A 17166-nucleotide genomic window follows, 5' to 3' on the forward strand; every position below is an offset into this window, starting at 1 on the left:
TGCAGTGGCTTCCCATAAGTGATGCTGGGATAAGGGTTGGATTTGGGGTTGTGTAGAGAAGAGGAGAGAGCACTCCTGGCCTTCTGGGATATTGGAATAAGCGAAACCTAACAGCCAGCCCTCAGGTGGGGCTGTGTGGGAACCCTGCATGGCTAGGCCAGGGGCTTAACCCCAAAGATGCCTTTGTATCCTCCCACGTATAAACCTCAAGGTCCTCTGAGACTCAGCCCCCAGATTACCCCATTTCCTGGCAGAGCAGAGGAAAACAGTGTATGAATATCATTAAGTTATTGAGTTCTTTTTTCTTTTTATTGGCAAAGTAAATATATTTTTATGAAGGACCAAAGAAAATATACATAATTGTAACATATATACACCAGCTTTATAGATTTTTAAAATTTCAAATTTACACAAATGCTGATGTTATTAAAAGATATTTTATGTAGATGTACCTATGTACAGTTTATTTACATACATTCATAGGATGTGAAATAAACCTATCAAAACAAACTAGTTCATTTGATATTAATTTCTAGACAAAATGAGGAATGCATTTCTAAATAGGGATTGGGGGCTTTATCTGCTTCTTCTACTTGCTACACAGCCTGTTCCCCTCTCCGCCCAAAACGTGACTCTGGAGGCTGGTGTCGGGAAACTGGATGAGGGGATGAGCCACACTGGGTACAGATGCTCCGGGGCTAGCCTGCATCTGTCTGCCTGCCCTGCACATTTAACTGAAGCACATGCACTGTCAGCCCCCAGAGGGGGGACTTTTCACCCCAATCCTGCAGCCACCAGGAGGCCAGGTCCTGCACCCCTAACAGCCCTGCCCACACCTTCTGGTATTCAGGGTGAGCAAAGAATTTGGACAAAACCACCTGCACACCACAGTGCAGCCCAGGACTTTTGGCCTACTTCCTTTTCCCCAGTGAGGCTCCCTGTGGGAACTGACATTTCAAAACTGCACATTTCATCTTCTCGGGCAATAAAGTGCTGGCCCTGGCCCAAGCAGGGAGCCCAGTGGGAGAAGGGCCAGGCCCCCAGACACTGCAGCAGAGGCCTGTGACAGCGGCGCAGGAAGGCACGAAGGTGCAAAGGCACAAAGGCCGGCCTCCTGGGTCAGGGGCTGGGTCTCCCCAGGAAAGGCAGCAGGTGGGGGGGCTCTGGGTTCCTGCCTCCCAGGCCAGCCCCCCTCTTCCCATATCAACCCAGGCTGCTGGGTTGGCAACATTGTCACATCTCTCTGAAGGAGGCAAATAAATTATTGCTACAAAATATATGGGCGATCTGGACGATCTGATGGGGCTGGTGGGATGGGGTGAGCAGGTGGTAGCGGTAATGGTTGTGTGGGTGGGTGGAGGTGGGAGGTCAGTTGGCAGCACGAACGGAGCGACTGCTCCGGGGGAAGCGATGCACCTTGATGTGCTTGGACAGGTGGTCACTCCGCGCGAACTTCTTCTCACACACAGGGCACTGGTAGGGCTTCACGCCTGAGTGCGAACGCCGGTGCCTTGACAGTTCATCCGAACGGGAGAACCTACAGGGACAGAGCAATCAGCGAGTCCAGGCTGGCCCACCCTGCCCCAACCCACCCCCCCATCCCCCCAAACACATACATCCAGGCCAGCAGTGGATCCCCAGGACTCCACCAGCTGGGCAGCTCAGGATACTTCAGCTACCTAAGTGCTTCTAAATTTATGGTGAAAATCCACTGTCCCAAGCCCCCTCCCCATGTCCCTGTGGCCCCCAGGATAGCAAGAATTGGAATCAAAGGCTCTACCAGCACAGCAGGCCATTCTGCCGCATCTGGGCCTGAGAGGGGCTGGTAGGTGTTGGGACGGCTTTCAAGCCTACCAGAGATCTGACTTACTCTCCACCTACCTCCCCCCTCCCGCCCCACCCCAAACATCGCCCCCTCCAGCGTGCAGTGGGATCAGCTCGCCCTGACTGAGGCTGTGCTTCATGCTCTCCCCTCAGACCAGAACTTGGGGCTTCCATGAAGGTCTACATTGGGAGCACACCTAGAGGAGAAAGTGAGGCTGAGGAGAAGTGTCTTTCCCCAGCTGAGCAGGGAGGTCTTGACTCCTTTCCCTTGCCTCCATTAAAGAGACTCACCCCACCCTGGCTGGTTGCTCAGTGGTTAGAGTGCTGGCCTGTAGACCGAAGGGTCATGGGGTCGATTCCCCGTCAAGGGCATATACCTCGGTTACAGGTGCCCCAGCCCCGGCAGGGACACTTGCAGGAGGTAGCCAATCAATTGTCTCTCTCACACTGATGTTTCTCTCTCCCCTCCAACACTGTCTCTAGATATTGATAGAAAAAATAGCCTTAGGTGAGGATTAAAAAAAAAGAAAAAGAGCCCCACCCAATTCCTGGACCCAGTTTTCCTGAAAGCTGGACCCCTAAGATGTCCCCAAACAAAACTGTACCTCTACAAGGTACTTCTGAGAGTTTAAATGGCTCCCCTGCCACCTCCCTCTCTTGGCCCCAGTCTGTCCAGGAGCAAGTATTCCCATAGCCCAGAGGCCACTAGTGGGAGAGGTAAGAACTGACTGGACCACACGGCTCAGACAGCTGTCACTGACTTCAGGGATTTGAGGCTCTCCCCACCCCTCAAATCCCCACTCCCCACACACATACTCTCCTCCTCTGTGTTCCACCTATACTGACCTGTCCTTGTTCCCTCTTGACATAGGACATTTGCAATACTGTTCCCTTTATCCAGAATGCTCGTCCTTCCCTTCTCCTCGCTCCCACCCACCCATCCCTTAGAGCCCAGTTCAAATGTTACTTCCTCAGGAAAGCCCTCCACAACTACAACATTCTAGGTTCCCACAACACAATGCACCTCTCTTTCCTGGCCCCTGCCACAGTTGTTGCAATTTTAAATCCATTTCTTACTTTTTGATGAGTGTCAGTCTGTGCCACTAGACCAGTGGTCGGCAAACTGCAGCTCAGCAAACCACGGCTCGCGAGCCACATGTGGCTCTTTGGCCCCTTGAGTGTGGCTCTTCCACAAAATACCGGCTCTTCCACAAAATACCGACTTCTGCGCATGGGCCACGAAGTTTCAATTGCACTGTACGTGCACGCCCGCACGTGGTATTTTGTGGAAGAGCCATACTCAAGGGGCCAAAGAGCCGCATGTGGCTCGCGAGCCGTGGTTTGCCGACCACGGCACTAGACCATCAGCTCCATGAGGAAAGACACGTCTACCTGGTGCATGGTAGGTGCCCAGTCAGTGCATTTACATGAAAGTGTGGACACAGCAGGCACCCAGAGCAGGCACCCACAGGAGGATGGGGTTGTCATAGGGACAGTCCTCTCAAGTCCTAGTGCATCCATGCACCCACATGCACGCACGAATCCACACACTCACATACATACACATGTGCACGCATGCACACCCATGTCTATACACACATGCCACACATATGTGCATGTCGTGGGCATGGGTACACTGCACACATGTGAGCACACTCATACATATATACATGTCACCCACTCCACACCTGTGCACACATGTATGCACATGCGCACACACAATGCAATGTATACCTACGTGAACACATACATGCACAGATGCACACACTCAGGAGCCCCGTTCCTGGATCTGGGGCCACAGAGCAAGAGGCAGATTAGGTGGTGACCCTGGAAAGCTGTCCCCAACCCAGCCAATGGGTAGGGGGTGATGGCCCACTCTGGCGTGACCTGTGGGTGGAGGCCTTGATCCTACAGCCTGCCAAGGAGCAGGAGGACCCAGCAGGACAAGTCTTGGGGAATGCTCAGGTGGGCAACAGGAGGGCCTGAGCACAGATGGGAAGCTGGGCCCAGAGGCAGGGAAGATAAGCACCTCAGCTTGGTTTGGCTGTCCCTGGTGCCCTGCCCCTAGAGCACAACCAGGTTTCTTCCACCCCCATCCCAGAGCACCAATTGTGGTGAATACAGAGAAATACTCTCAGCATGTTTTCAGAATTAAGGAAGATCAACTGGCCCATTTTCCAGATGAGGAAACTGAGGCTCAGAGTGATGAGGGCCTGATCCAGGGTCACAGGTAAGACAGAGGAGCCGAGGCCCAAGCTAAGGTCTTGAAACAGCTCCCTGCTGTATCCTGCCACCCTGGTGGCCACAGAGGACCTGGCTCACCCACAGAGCCTGGCTAGAAGGTATGTGCCACTGGAGCCCTGTGCCAGGGAGGAAGCAGCATCAACGGGCTCTGGCAGTCAGAGCCTGACCTGAGCTCCTGGGCCAGGGCCACGTGTCCCCAGCTGGAGTTGGACATACAGCTTCTGAGCAGGTGGGCATGCCCAGGGCAGGGGGCAGCAGAAAGCTATAGGAAATGCCATCGACAGTGCTAGAGCCTTCCCAGACACCAGGCACTGGGAGTGCCTGCACCTTCCAGGGAGCCAGGATCAGCCCCATGGGACTGACAGTGTCACACTGTAAGAGCTCAAAGAGAACAAGAGGCTTGCGGAGGGTCCTACAGCAGTGGAACAGCAGGATCTGCTCAGGTCCCCACCTGACTGGGAGCCCTATGTGGTCCTGAGCAAACTTAAGAACCATCCTGGGCCTCAGTTTTTTCATTTATCTAATGAAAATCTTGGGATTCTTGTCCACCTTCCAGAACTTTTCTCAGAGGCCAAAGGCAGTGACACAAGACCACAGGGTCCATGCCATCATGGGGGCACCAAGGGAAAGCCAGGTCTGAGAAGAAGCTGTTCCCATCTGCAAGCCCCCTCCCTACTGCCATAGGGTCCTGATATTTGAGAGGTACTGTCCCTGGGAACTGAACCCCCAGAAGATCCCTGCCTCACACCCTACTCACATTGTCCCAAAGAGCAGCAATGGAGAGACCTGGGGACCACACAGAGGGAGGGGACAGGTGGCTGAGAGGCAGCCTTTGTAGGCACATACTGACCAGCAACCCGGGCAAGTTGGCAAGCTCTCTGAGGCTGTTTCCCCACCTGAAGTCAGGTATGTGATAGATCTGCCTCGGAGGACTATAAAAGGCGACAAGTGGCAGTGCTTGACAGCAGTGCAATCACCCAACAATTGTGAACTCTTATCAGCAAGGAGCTTAGCACAGGGCCTGGCCTCTGGTACGGTCCTTGAGTGTGTGGGTGGTTACTGTGAATTGTGTTACCGGGGTGCAGGACAGGGAAGCACAGAGGTCCAGGTGACTTTCCTGAGCAGCTTATAATGTCAGCACCACCACTGGCACATGCAACACCTTTGTGCAAAGGCACCCCTTCCATCAGCCAGAAAGCCATGATTATAGTCAAGTCTCAAAGATCCCAATGGGAATGGCACCCCCCAGAGTTGTGCAGTGCACAACCTGCCCAGCCACACTTGGAGGCCGAGCTGCCTGCAGGGATGGGGCTGGAGAATGCCTCATCGAGTAGGGGAAGCAGCGACACAGGCCAAAAGAGCCAGACCACTGGGCTTGAATCCTGTCCCTGCCACCTCTTGGCTCTGTGGCCTCAGGCCTGCAAATCCCCTTTTCTGGGCCTCTGTGTCTTCTGGGGATGACAACAGTACCTGCCACAGGGATGGTGAAAGTTATTAATATTCATATTAGCTGCAGCAGGAAGGGATTCTTTCTGGACAGAACTGCTTGGCCATTCTGGAACAGGACGTTCCGCTGCAGGGAACAAAGAAGGCTTGTGTCTGAGAGTGAAGCAAGGAAACTTCTAGGAAGGCAGGCAAGCAGCCACTTCCCAGATGGTTAGCTTGGAATAGGGAAAGTCTGATTTCAACCCTGTCAAAGGTGCCAGAACCATGTCACAAGAGGGGAAGGGACAGGGAACACTGGGTTCAGAACCAAAAGCAGAAGGAAGCGGGGGTTGGTAACCTGGGCACGTGACAATGGGGGAGAGGAGTGCAGGAAGGGATACTGTTCATCACACAAAGGTGCACAGGGTGGGGCACAGGACACAGTGCCAGGGCCAGAACGGGCCTGGGAGGAGGAAGAGGAATCTGCTCACCAGGCCCAGCAAGAAGAAGAGAGGCAGCCTTGGGAGTGGGGAGCTCCCCATGTGGGCAGGCAAGCAAGAGTGTAGGGGTGCCACTCCAAAGACCAGCTGCAGGTGAAGGTCCTCTCAACACTCTAGCAGGCCACACCGGACTAGAGGCTTGCAGAGGGGGCTGGAGAGAGGTCCTCAGTCTGGGGGTAGGGGGTTGAGGGCAGACAGCCCAGGGTGAACTCCTGGCTTTGCCACTTACTAGTTGTGGGACCATGGGGAACTTACTTAAATGCTCTGTGCCTCATTTCCTTCTCTGTAAAATGGGACAACACACTGAGGCATACCTCATGGACTTGTTGGGACATTACATGAGTTACTGCATTTGGTGCACTCAGAGCAGTGCTTAGCACACATCAGGCACTGCTGTTATCATTGCTGCTGTTGCTACCTCTTTTCCCTCATCCATGATGTACCACCTGAAAAAGCTGATGGCCTTGTGGGCCATTATAATCCCAGGTGCACAGAGAAAGATGAGGGGAAAGCCAGCCCATGACTGCAGGTGTCTCCAGGTGGGAGAGGCATGCCTGCCATACCGCTTGCAGGTCAGGGTGGGGCTGAGGCACTGCCTGGGGGTGCACCCAGAGCCATACTCATTAGCTCTGTCCCTGCAGGCTTTCTGGGCCTCCATTTCCCCCTCTGTAAAATGCATATTGATGTCTATATGTTCCAAGGCTATTGTAAGGACTCAGTGAGTTACTGCCTGTGACCTGTACAAAACAAAGCGGAGACCATTGTAAGACCATCTACAGTTGCCACTGGGGAAGAAGCGTTGGAAACAGAGGGCACGGAGAGGGCTGAGGTCCAAGTGGGAGCGTGGCCTACAAAGGTGAGGTCGGCAAACAGATTATGTGGGCCTATGGGCCAGAACGAGAAGTTTGGATGGTGCTTAAGTGAACCAAAGTACACATAAAGGCCAGAATAGCCTCATGAGGTAATGAGTCCCCCGTGGCAGGAGGGATGCAAGCAAGTATAACTCATGGAGGGGATTCCAGCTCTGAGAACCTTAGAATAGTGCCTAGCAGAGTGTAACTGCTCAATAAACATGATACCTCATCATCATCACCATTACTTCTGCCCTGTCCAGACCAAGCTGCCACAAAGCTGGGTCTGTCCTCCTGTCCAATTGCTACAAGGGCTCCCTTCACTTCTGACCCTCAGATGAAAGCTATGGCCACATTTAAGGGACATGCATGTCTTGTATACATCCCCAGGGTGTCAGGATTCCTGAAGGCCAACTGGACTCTCAAATTCTCAGAGAAACAGCCCTCCTGAGAGGCAGCGTGCCAGGCTCCCAGGGCCTCTGCCATGTGTGACCCCCACCAAGACCAGACCCCGCTCTAGAAGAGCTTGGGAGAAGCTAGGGATGCCCTTTGAAGCCCTAGGAGTGGCTGGAGGCAGGGATGGCTCCGGGGTCGACTCCATAGGGACCTCATCATGCCACGTACCCACCATGCCTTTCCCTGTCAAGTGAATCCTAAGCAAGAGGAACAATGCCAAGGCTTCAACAGTGGCAGAGCTGAATTCCCTCCATAAATCCCACTCTTGTTTGTATACCTCCTGCCATAGGGAACTCACTACCTCATAACGCCACTGTGTCGGGGGCTGAGATCTGCCTCCCTAAGATGCACTTTAGGCTGTGGTTCCTGTCTGCTTTCTGAGACAGCCTAGAAGACAGGTCCTCTCCTCCTGTGGGAGTGGACCAATTGGGCAGCCTTGACCAAGGACCATACCTTTCCTCTCTATGGCCCCACCCAGTCCTATCCCAAATGGCAGGGCCACTTGCCAGCATTCAACAGAGGACGGCGCCCAGAAAGATGAACCCCTCATAAAAGTCAGACTGATGCTCTGCCAAGCCAAATGCCCAACCTCTCTCCAGCCCTGCACCCCACCAAGAGGAGAATGCATCCAAGAGGAGTCTCTATAAGTCTGGGGGTGTCTCTGAGATGGGGTAACGCCCACATGAAGGCCAAGCAAAGAATCTTCTCTTCTCAGACTCTGATCTTGGATTAAGAATGACAATACCACCGATGAGAAGGGGCGCTGCTGAGCACCCCTGGCTCTGGTAAGGAGAGGCAGTAAGCAGGCTTGGGAAGGGGGACCACTGCGAGGGCACACAGCGAGTTGGAGGCTTTAAACCATGCCACCAGGCATCTCAACACCTTTCCCTCTGCAGTGGAATACCTGCCTTTAAAGCCCTACGTCTATGGTCTCCTCCCTGACCCAAGCTCTAACCACCCAACATTACACACATGCCACCACATCAGGCCTCACAAGCTGCTCTGCAAGTGCGCCTGTTACCCCAGGGCCTACCTGGCAGAGTGCGGCACGAGGCTCAAAGGCATGCAGCACCAGCACTGACACCCAACTGTCTGTGTGATGTGGCTGTTGACCATGCCATTTCTTCTACATTAGTTAAGGCTGATTTCTTCTACATTAGTTAAGACTGATTAGGAAGGGGAGAGGGGTGGACAGGGGGCAGTGCCAGAGCTAGCAGCAGCTACTAAGAGGTTTGCTTGTCTCTCCTGGTCACTAAAACCAGAAAACAACCAGTCTCCTGGTAAGGCTTGCTGGGGCTTGTGCTGAGAGTGAGGGGGCTGAGCCAGGACAGAAGGGCTCTCAGCATAATAGGGACAGTGGAGAATGATGGGGCCTGGGCTGTGTGCCAGATGGAGCCCTTGTGTGCCAGGTAGCCCTTGGAGGCTTTAAACCATGCCACCAGGCATCTCAACACCTTTCCCTCTGCAGTGGAATACCTGCCTTTAAAGCCCTACGTCTATGGTCTCCTCCCTGACCCAAGCTCTAACCACCCAACATTACACACATGCCACCATGCTACACAAAGTAGAGCCTTCCACCTTTCGGTCAGCACACCCAGCTAGGTCCTCCCTTGTGGTTGGCTTTTGCAGCTTCTCTACCGCCTCTAGAGCACAGGAGCTGTGACTGGAATGTTCAGGGCTGGGTAACCCTGAAAAGAGCCCTGTCCTTTGAGAGTTGGTTTCCCCACCATGCTACACAAAGTAGAGCCTTCCACCTTTCGGTCAGCACACCCAGCTAGGTCCTCCCTTGTGGTTGGCTTTTGCAGCTTCTCTACCGCCTCTAGGTCTCCCATGGGAGCAAGGGCCTGGCCCAACCCATGTGCCCAGGGACTTCTGTAAGGGAAACTGGTCCCTTTGGTTGGGAAACAGCATTCTCAGGATGTGACTGCTCTGATATGACCACTTGGGTTCAAATCCCATTTACAAGGCTGTGTGACCTTGGGCAAGTTATTTAGCCAGTCTGAGCCTCAGTTTGCAGTAAGCAGTAAGATGGGAGTAAGGGTGGTACTTACCCTTTGGGGTGCTGCAAGGCAGAGGGAACAGTGCACACATGGTCAACACAGGGAAGGGAGATCCACTGGGGTCCCATCCAGCTATGCTGCCTGAGGGCTGGGTAACCCTGAAAAGAGCCCTGTCCTTTGAGAGTTGGTTTCCCCACCATGCTACACAAAGTAGAGCCTTCCACCTTTCGGTCAGCACACCCAGCTAGGTCCTCCCTTGTGGTTGGCTTTTGCAGCTTCTCTACCGCCTCTAGGTCTCCCATGGGAGCAAGGGCCTGGCCCAACCCATGTGCCCAGGGACTTCTGTAAGGGAAACTGGTCCCTTTGGTTGGGAAACAGCATTCTCAGTGCTGGTGGGGCTGGAGCACAGGCTCTCACAGAAAGAAGCCCTGCGGGTCTGCTGATTGGCACCTTCGGGCCTTGGGGTGGAGGGTGCCTGCACTCAGGAAGGGCCTCCATAACCCAAGATGCTTTTTGGGACAAGTCCCTTCCCTGGTCACCTCTGCACTCCCATGGCAAGGGGCTGCCAGCATCACATCAAACATTCCAGTCACAGCTCCTGTCCTGGGCCAGCTAGGACTCCAGGAGTGGCATCTCCCACCCTGAGACCAACTCTCAGGAGTTCTCAGACAAAAGTCTGGTCAAAAAACAAAAGCTGCAAACTGCTCCCTGTGAGCCACACCAAGATGGATGCACACTCATAGACTAGGTACACGCATGGTGATGCAGCAGAGGCACACATGAAAAAAGCAAGATGCATACACACATGCACACAGTTACACAGCCACGTGCAAGACCCAGTTCTGCACGCAGATGGGGCATGCCACATCGCTCTCGCACACACTCACACATGTAGCAACAGCCACATCAGAAAAGCCCAGGAATGTGCCAGTAGAACAAGCCACCCTCCCATGCAGGCCAGAGATTCTAGCAGGGTGGGCATCCTAAACTGAGGAAAGCCCAGCTGTGGCACCCCTAAGCGCCTGAGCTCCTGGCTAGCTGCCTGCTTTTCAGGAAAAGGTGGACATGCTCTCCCAAAGAAGGTGAGCCCAGCACCTGGGGCCCAGGGAAGGGAGATCCACTGGGGTCCCATCCAGCTATGCTGCCTGAGGGCTGGGTAACCCTGAAAAGAGCCCTGTCCTTTGAGAGTTGGTTTCCCCACCATGCTACACAAAGTAGAGCCTTCCACCTTTCGGTCAGCACACCCAGCTAGGTCCTCCCTTGTGGTTGGCTTTTGCAGCTTCTCTACCGCCTCTAGGTCTCCCATGGGAGCAAGGGCCTGGCCCAACCCATGTGCCCAGGGACTTCTGTAAGGGAAACTGGTCCCTTTGGTTGGGAAACAGCATTCTCAGGATGTGACTGCTCTGATATGACCACTTGGGTTCAAATCCCATTTACAAGGCTGTGTGACCTTGGGCAAGTTATTTAGCCAGTCTGAGCCTCAGTTTGCAGTAAGCAGTAAGATGGGAGTAAGGGTGGTACTTACCCTTTGGGGTGCTGCAAGGCAGAGGGAACAGTGCACACATGGTCAAAGCCCCATCTGGCACACAGCCCAGGCCCCATCATTCTCCACTGTCCCTATTATGCTGAGAGCCCTTCTGTCCTGGCTCAGCCCCCTCACTCTCAGCACAAGCCCCAGCAAGCCTTACCAGGAGACTGGTTGTTTTCTGGTTTTAGTGACCAGGAGAGACAAGCAAACCTCTTAGTAGCTGCTGCTAGCTCTGGCACTGCCCCCTGTCCACCCCTCTCCCCTTCCTAATCAGTCTTAACTAATGTAGAAGAAATCAGCCTTGGCGGCACACCCAGAAGAACAGAGAAAAGGGGCAGCACTCACCACCCAGCCTGTCACCCCTCATACTGACCTCCAGCCACAGCCCGGCCAGGTGCAGGCAAAGGGCTTCTCGCCTGTGTGCCGTCGTAGGTGGGCTTTGAGGTGGCTGCTTTTGGTGTACATCTTGCTGCATCCGGGGAAAGTACATTTGTGCATTTTGATGAGTTCTGCCGCCGGGTTCTTGGGGAACTTCTGGCCCATGAGGAGGCCGGTGGGGCCAGGCCCCAGGGGTCCTGACCCAATGGGCTTGGCAGCAATGGGCACAGGGGCAATGCGCACGAACTTGGAGGGCACGTTCAAGTTCGAGGAGGGCACCACCTGGGGCAGGAGTGCAAAGGTCTGCCCCTGGATGTTGACCAGGAGCTGGGCTACCTTGACACTCTCCGGGGCCTGCCCAGGGGAGGAGGGCTCTGTGCCTGATTCCTGCTTCACCTGCACAGGTTGAATCTGCAGCAGCAAGGGGATGGGGCCATCGGGTGCAGGCCCCCCACCTGGGCCCTGAGTGTCACCCGCATTGGCACCACCTGGCTGGGGAGCACAGCGCTCTCTCCCACCAGACCCAGGATGGAGGTGGCTCCTGTGTGGCCCAGCTGAGAGCTGACTACAGGCCTCCACGTCCTTGCTGTTGCTCTCTGGGGCCTCCTTGAGCCCCAGCTCCATGTTCTCCTCCAGAAACTCTTCAATCTCCTCCAGAGTGGGCTGGAAGGGCCTTGGAACATCATCGGGGTCACCGACAGGAAACTCCGGGAAGCAGAAATGCTCCCCCTTCACAGGTGCCGGTGCCCTCCGCCAGGCCTCCCAGGTCACTGGACCACTGCTGGCCCCGATGCTGCCGCTGCCACCACTGCCCAGCGTAGCCTGGGAGAGCAGGAAGTCCAAGATGTTGTCCTGGCCCTCAGCGCCTGGGCCACTGGTGTAGCAGGAGCAGAGGGCTTGCGAGTCAGGGCTGGCACAGGAGCAGAGGCTGGAGGCGTCACTGTCGTCTTCCGAGAGGGGCGAGGGCAGCATGTGGTATGCCTGCCGGCTTACCAGCCTGTCTCCCAGATAACCAACCCGGCACTTCGGCGACGAGAAATTCTCGTCCACTGGAAGCAAGTGGTCCACCATGCTGGCCTGGCCGTGCCACTGCTGGCTGTGGAGAGGAACAACAGAGGGCCGATCAGGACAGCACACTTACCTGCCATCTCATGGGCCTGTGCCCCCCTACTCCCCGCCCCCCCACCTGCCCACAGTCTCCCATTGCCAAATGCCTGGATCCTGCCTCCATCCATACCCCAGGATAACTCTCTGCAAGAGTGTTTTCTGAAATTGCACCACCTGTTTGCAAGAGTGCTCTCCCAAACCCATTGCACAACCTGGGGCACTTTTGCTTTCAAAGAGATTTTCCAAAATAATTCTGGAAAGGGACACACCTATGTCTGTGAATGATTGTGACTGCGTGTGAGCAAGAAAGGTATGTGAGGAGGCTCTCTGCACCTTGGAACAGCCAAGGTCAGGAACCCTGTCCAGTTATTCAGAGTTGCTGCATTTCTGAGGACATCTGACCTCAGCTTCATTCCTGTTGACTCACTAGAGTGGGGAAGAAGAATGGCCATTTGCCCTTTGACCCTTGTGTTGTTGAGGCTTGGGTAGGGTTGCCAGATTGAGCAAATAAAAATACAGGCTGCCCAGTTAAATTTGAATTTCAGAGTTTAAAAAATGAATAACTTTTAATTTGTAATGTAAGTATGTCCCAAATATTAGATGGGACTTGCTTATATTAAAAAATTACTATATCTGACATTAAAATTTAACTGGACAGTCTATATTTTAATTAGGCAAGTCTGGTTTGTGGCAAAAAATTAAAGACCCATTGTGCCTGCCCTCACAGGCCCTGTTTCCCCATCTGAAGCGGGCAGCTCACCACCCTCCAGAGCTCTCAAACCCCTCTAAGCTTGGCTGCCTCCTTTGTGAAAGAAGAGAGGAGGGACAGGCCTGAAAAAAACAGACATTTTACTGAGGTTCTGTCCCTGGGAGGACAAGGCCCTGCCCACTGGGAGAACTCACAGGAGCAGAGGTGGACCCAGATCTTACCTCATGTGACTTCACAACCGCCTAGTAGGCCTGTAGAGAAGACCCCCTTGGCCTGCACCCATGGAGCACTCACAACCTCGGGAAGACCCAGCCAACTCCTGTCTCCCAACTAGACCATGCTCTCCATGACAGCAGGCTGGGCTGTAGGGTGTCCGCTGTGTCCCCAGTTCCCAGTGTGGCAGCTGGTGCCCAGGAGGAGCTCAGAGAATGTCAACAGAGAGGAGAGGGGAAAGCTGTGTCCTCTGAAGGCCATGCTAGGTCTGGTGTCCAAAGAAAGTCAACAGTGTCAGGCTGTGATGGGGCCACCTCTGTGGACCTTTGTCCCCACAGTGATCATGAGTGGCTGTTTATTGAGGTTGGGAATATTCTGCACCTAAAGCCAGAGATTCTCTGCTGCCTGACATCACCTCTGCACCCACCCCCACGCTCTGTCTCCAGGACCACAACTGGGCCTGTCACCCAGCACTGGGCAGAGAACTCCCAAGGCTGGTCATCACCAACTGTGACCTTGGGCAAGTCCTGGCTCTCCCCAAATCTCAGTTTCCCCATATTTCATGCTCCCAATGACCTCAGGACCTTTGACCTTGGTTCCAAACTGATCTGGGAAGCTTCAGAGCTCCAGGAAACAAGGCAAGGTGGAGGCCCTTGGCAAGTCTGTACTTCTGGGAAGTTTCACCAGGACATTTGGTTTTTGGTCGAAATACTCAGCTAAGGACTTAAAATTGGGTATTTTAAAATACACACTATTCACCAAATCAGGTGCCTTAAGGAACAGAAATGCCAGATAATGTAAAGGGCAACGAGGCTGGGCAGAACTCACACTTGGCCCTATACCTCCCTAACCCGTCACCCCCCACCCTCTGAACAGGGGGCTATGATCCTACCTGTGCAATATGTCAGCTGGGCAGATGATCTTGGGCAGGTGGCAGAACGTCTCTGTGCCTGTCTTGGTCTACTGGGTGGGGATGCTGCCAACAGTGCCTACTTCTCTTGCTTTAAGAGTCCAATGAGCTATCTACCATATGCTGAGCACTTACTATAGGGCTGGCATGAACACAGGGGATGGTCAGTACCAGCCATTAAGATTAGCCTCCAAATGGGGGAACTTATGGTCTTTCTGTCCCTCTGCTGTGATGTTAAGGAATATGGGGGACTCCAGCCTTCCTGGAACCCGGGAAGAGGCCAGGACTGGTGGGAAGCAGATCAGACCATGTTCCTGCCCACTTAAGCTCTCCCCTAAATTGTAACCACCAACTGAATATTCCATAATATCAAGGAATTACTCTTGATATTTTTAAGTGTGATGATGGTACTGTGATTCTTATTAAAGGAGGCCTTCCTTTTCTAGATATAAACTGAGATAGTCACAGATAAAAATTATATAAAAAGAGAGAAATAAGTAAGTACAATAGGATAGGGTGGGAGGAAACCTCCAATAGTTTCCCAAGGAAACATGACCCAGCCTCTCCCAGCACTCGCCCATATCTCACCTCCACCTGCTCCACACTAGCTGTGCACCAAGCCCACCAACTTCATGGACCTCGGGCCACTATTCTGGCTGCCCCCTCTCCGAGAACCCCTCTTGCCCCAGTACCCCAAATAGGAGTAACTTATTTCAATCTCAGCTAAGAAGTCACTTGGGTGGGAGCCTCCCCTAACCATTTTCTAGTACATCATCCTACGTTATATTCTTCCTAGTAGTTGCCAAGGCCAGAAACTATCTTAGTTATGTGTCTGTGTCCTTTATTTTCTGTCGACCTCCCCACCAGAATAGAAGCTGCTCTGCCTGTTCATTCAGTCCACCTCTGTAATCCAGTGTAAAAGGGGACCTGGCAAACTTTGCTGATTGAGTACCTGAAAGGCTGCTGCTGAAAGGGAGCCGGGAAGGAAGGGGGGCGGGCCAGGAGGGTGGAAGGAGACCTGTGGTAGAATCCCAGGGTCAAGAAGCAGTGCAGCCACGCAGGGCCGGGCGGCCTGGGTTGGCCTCCGAGGCACTCGGAGCCTGGAAGGGGCTCCGGAACTGCCCAGGAGAGGGCATCTGCAAAAGGGCATGCCAGGCTGCGCCGGCTCAGGCCCCTAAAACACAGCAGCACGTGGCACGGCCAGGGGCACAGGCTTCGCGCGGGGAGGGGACACACTGTTCCGGGCACCGGCCCCAGCAGTCCACCGGACTCCGCCCCTCACCCCCCTGCCCCCCCTACCCCCTTCGGCGCGCCAGGCCTGCTGTTTATCCTCCCGGGGACACAGCGGCAGCAGGAACAACATGTAATTGATAACAAGCCCAGCGCCGGCCAAGGGCTTGCCATTGGGTCAGCGTGCAAATCAAGGGGGTGGCGGACGAGGCCGCCCTTCAAAATAAGAGTCCGGGCTACCCGCTCAGCCCGAAGGCCCACAAGTCCACCAGCCCGCCCGGGCGTCCTCGCACCTGTAGGGGGGCCGGAGAGCCCCACCAGCCACCCGTCCTTAGAGGTGGGTCATGATCTGAGGGGTCCGGACAGTCGGTCATGTTGTCATCCCCCCATTGCTGGGATTGGGCGAGAAAGCCCCTCTTTGCCCGGGAGTGGGGGGCAGGGGGAGGGCGCGGCACGGGTCAGGAGGGGTTCCATAGGGAACACCACAGTGGGGAGCAAAGAGGGAACCGGACGGCCAGGGAGGGCGGGGAGGGCCTCCTCTCTGCCCCCCGCCCCCGCCCCCGCCCCCGCCCCCGCCGGTCCGCGGCCACCATCGCCGGCTAACGTTCAGTCCCACAGGCCGGGAGGCTGGGGGAGTGGGAGTGAGAACCGTGTGAGCGGTGCGTGTCGTGTGACCGTGCGTGTGCGGGCGCGGAGCGGCGGCCGGTGTGGCACGCGGGAGTGTGTCCGCGACGTGCCCGCGCGCGCGCGTGTGTGTGTGTGAACGTGCGTGGGAAAGGAAGCGCTGGGCGCCCGCCGGCCCCTCGGTGGAGGTCCGGAGTGCGGCTCGCCGAGCGCCGCCCCGCACCCCCTCCCGCCCGCACCCCCTCCCGAGCAGGCCGCGGCCGCTGACCGACAGTAACCCCTCCACCCAGGCCCTCCGTCCCCCGCCTCCCGGCCGGGCGGGCCGGTACGTCCGCCTCCCGGGTCCGCTCGCCAGGCCCCGCCGGGTGCCCGCCATATGGAAGGGCAGGCCGGCCCGGCGCGAGCAGGGGCGAGCGGCCCGGCGCCGAGGCGGCGGTGCGGACCGGCGCCGGGAAAGTGCCCGCGGCAACAGGGTTCCCTCTCCCACCGGCTGGTCCGACCCGCACGGCCCGCGCGGAGGAGCTGCCCGCTCCCCGGACATTTCCTCGGACGCTCTCGCGGAGCCTGGGACAAAGGCGCGGGCGCCGGGCCACTCGCCCCGAAGGGGTCCAGGGCCACCCCAGCCCCCGCGTCCCCGCCAGCCCCCGGAGCGCCCCGGGCCGCGTTCCCGCGGCCGTCCGGCCTCGCCGCGCCTCTCCCACCTGAATTTGGCTCGCGCCCGGCCGGCGGCCAGGCCCCGGCGGTCCTGAGGCCCAGCGGGCTGGGCTGAGGGCAGCGGGCTGCCTCCTGATCCCACGGCGGCCGCGGGCCGAGCCGCTCTCGCTCACTCGCCCGCCGGCCCGCGAGTCCCTGCGGCCGCCGCCGCTCGCTGGGCGCTCACTCCCCGCGGCTCACGTGACGCCGCGGGCGCAGCGAAGGCTCGCAGGAGGCTCGGCCTCGGGCGCGCGCCCCATTGGCCGGCGCCGCGCGTCACGCGCCCGCTCTGGCCCCGCCCCCTGCCTCCCGCCCCGCCCCCCGGCTCCCGCCCCACCCGGGCTGCCAGGGGCTGAGCACCGCCCCCGCGCGCTCCTCGTTGCAGAGCCACCGGCTCCGCGCGCTCCCCAGCCAGCTGCCCGGCCCCTGGCGCCCGGCCCCCAGCCACATCCCGGCCTCCACCCCCGGCCGCGG

At 56.3% G+C, this 17166-nt stretch overlaps 1 protein-coding gene across 2 annotated transcripts; it reads right to left on the bottom strand.

The window, feature by feature from the left end:
• Positions 1-295: 295 nt before the first annotated feature.
• KLF15 (KLF transcription factor 15) lies at positions 296-16879 on the bottom strand. 2 transcript variants are annotated; one of them, XM_070420728.1, is made up of 3 exons: positions 16701-16879; positions 11202-12302; positions 296-1537 (listed from the first exon to the last, which is right to left on the bottom strand). In XM_070420728.1, the coding sequence occupies exons 2-3, from the start codon at positions 12275-12277 to the stop codon at positions 1369-1371; spliced, it is 1245 nt and encodes a 414-aa protein (XP_070276829.1). In that variant the 5' UTR covers positions 12278-12302; positions 16701-16879; the 3' UTR covers positions 296-1368. The 2 variants fall into 2 exon arrangements, with proteins under 2 accessions (XP_070276829.1, XP_070276831.1); XM_070420730.1 differs by lacking the exon at positions 16701-16879 and adding an exon at positions 14128-15421.
• Between the last annotated feature and the right edge of the window lie 287 nt (positions 16880-17166).

The sequence above is a fragment of the Myotis yumanensis genome, unplaced genomic scaffold (assembly GCF_028538775.1).
Source record: "Myotis yumanensis isolate MYYU_CA2020_CCGP unplaced genomic scaffold, mMyoYum1.0.hap1 SCAF_7, whole genome shotgun sequence".
In the NCBI taxonomy this organism is placed as follows: Eukaryota; Metazoa; Chordata; class Mammalia; order Chiroptera; family Vespertilionidae; genus Myotis; species Myotis yumanensis.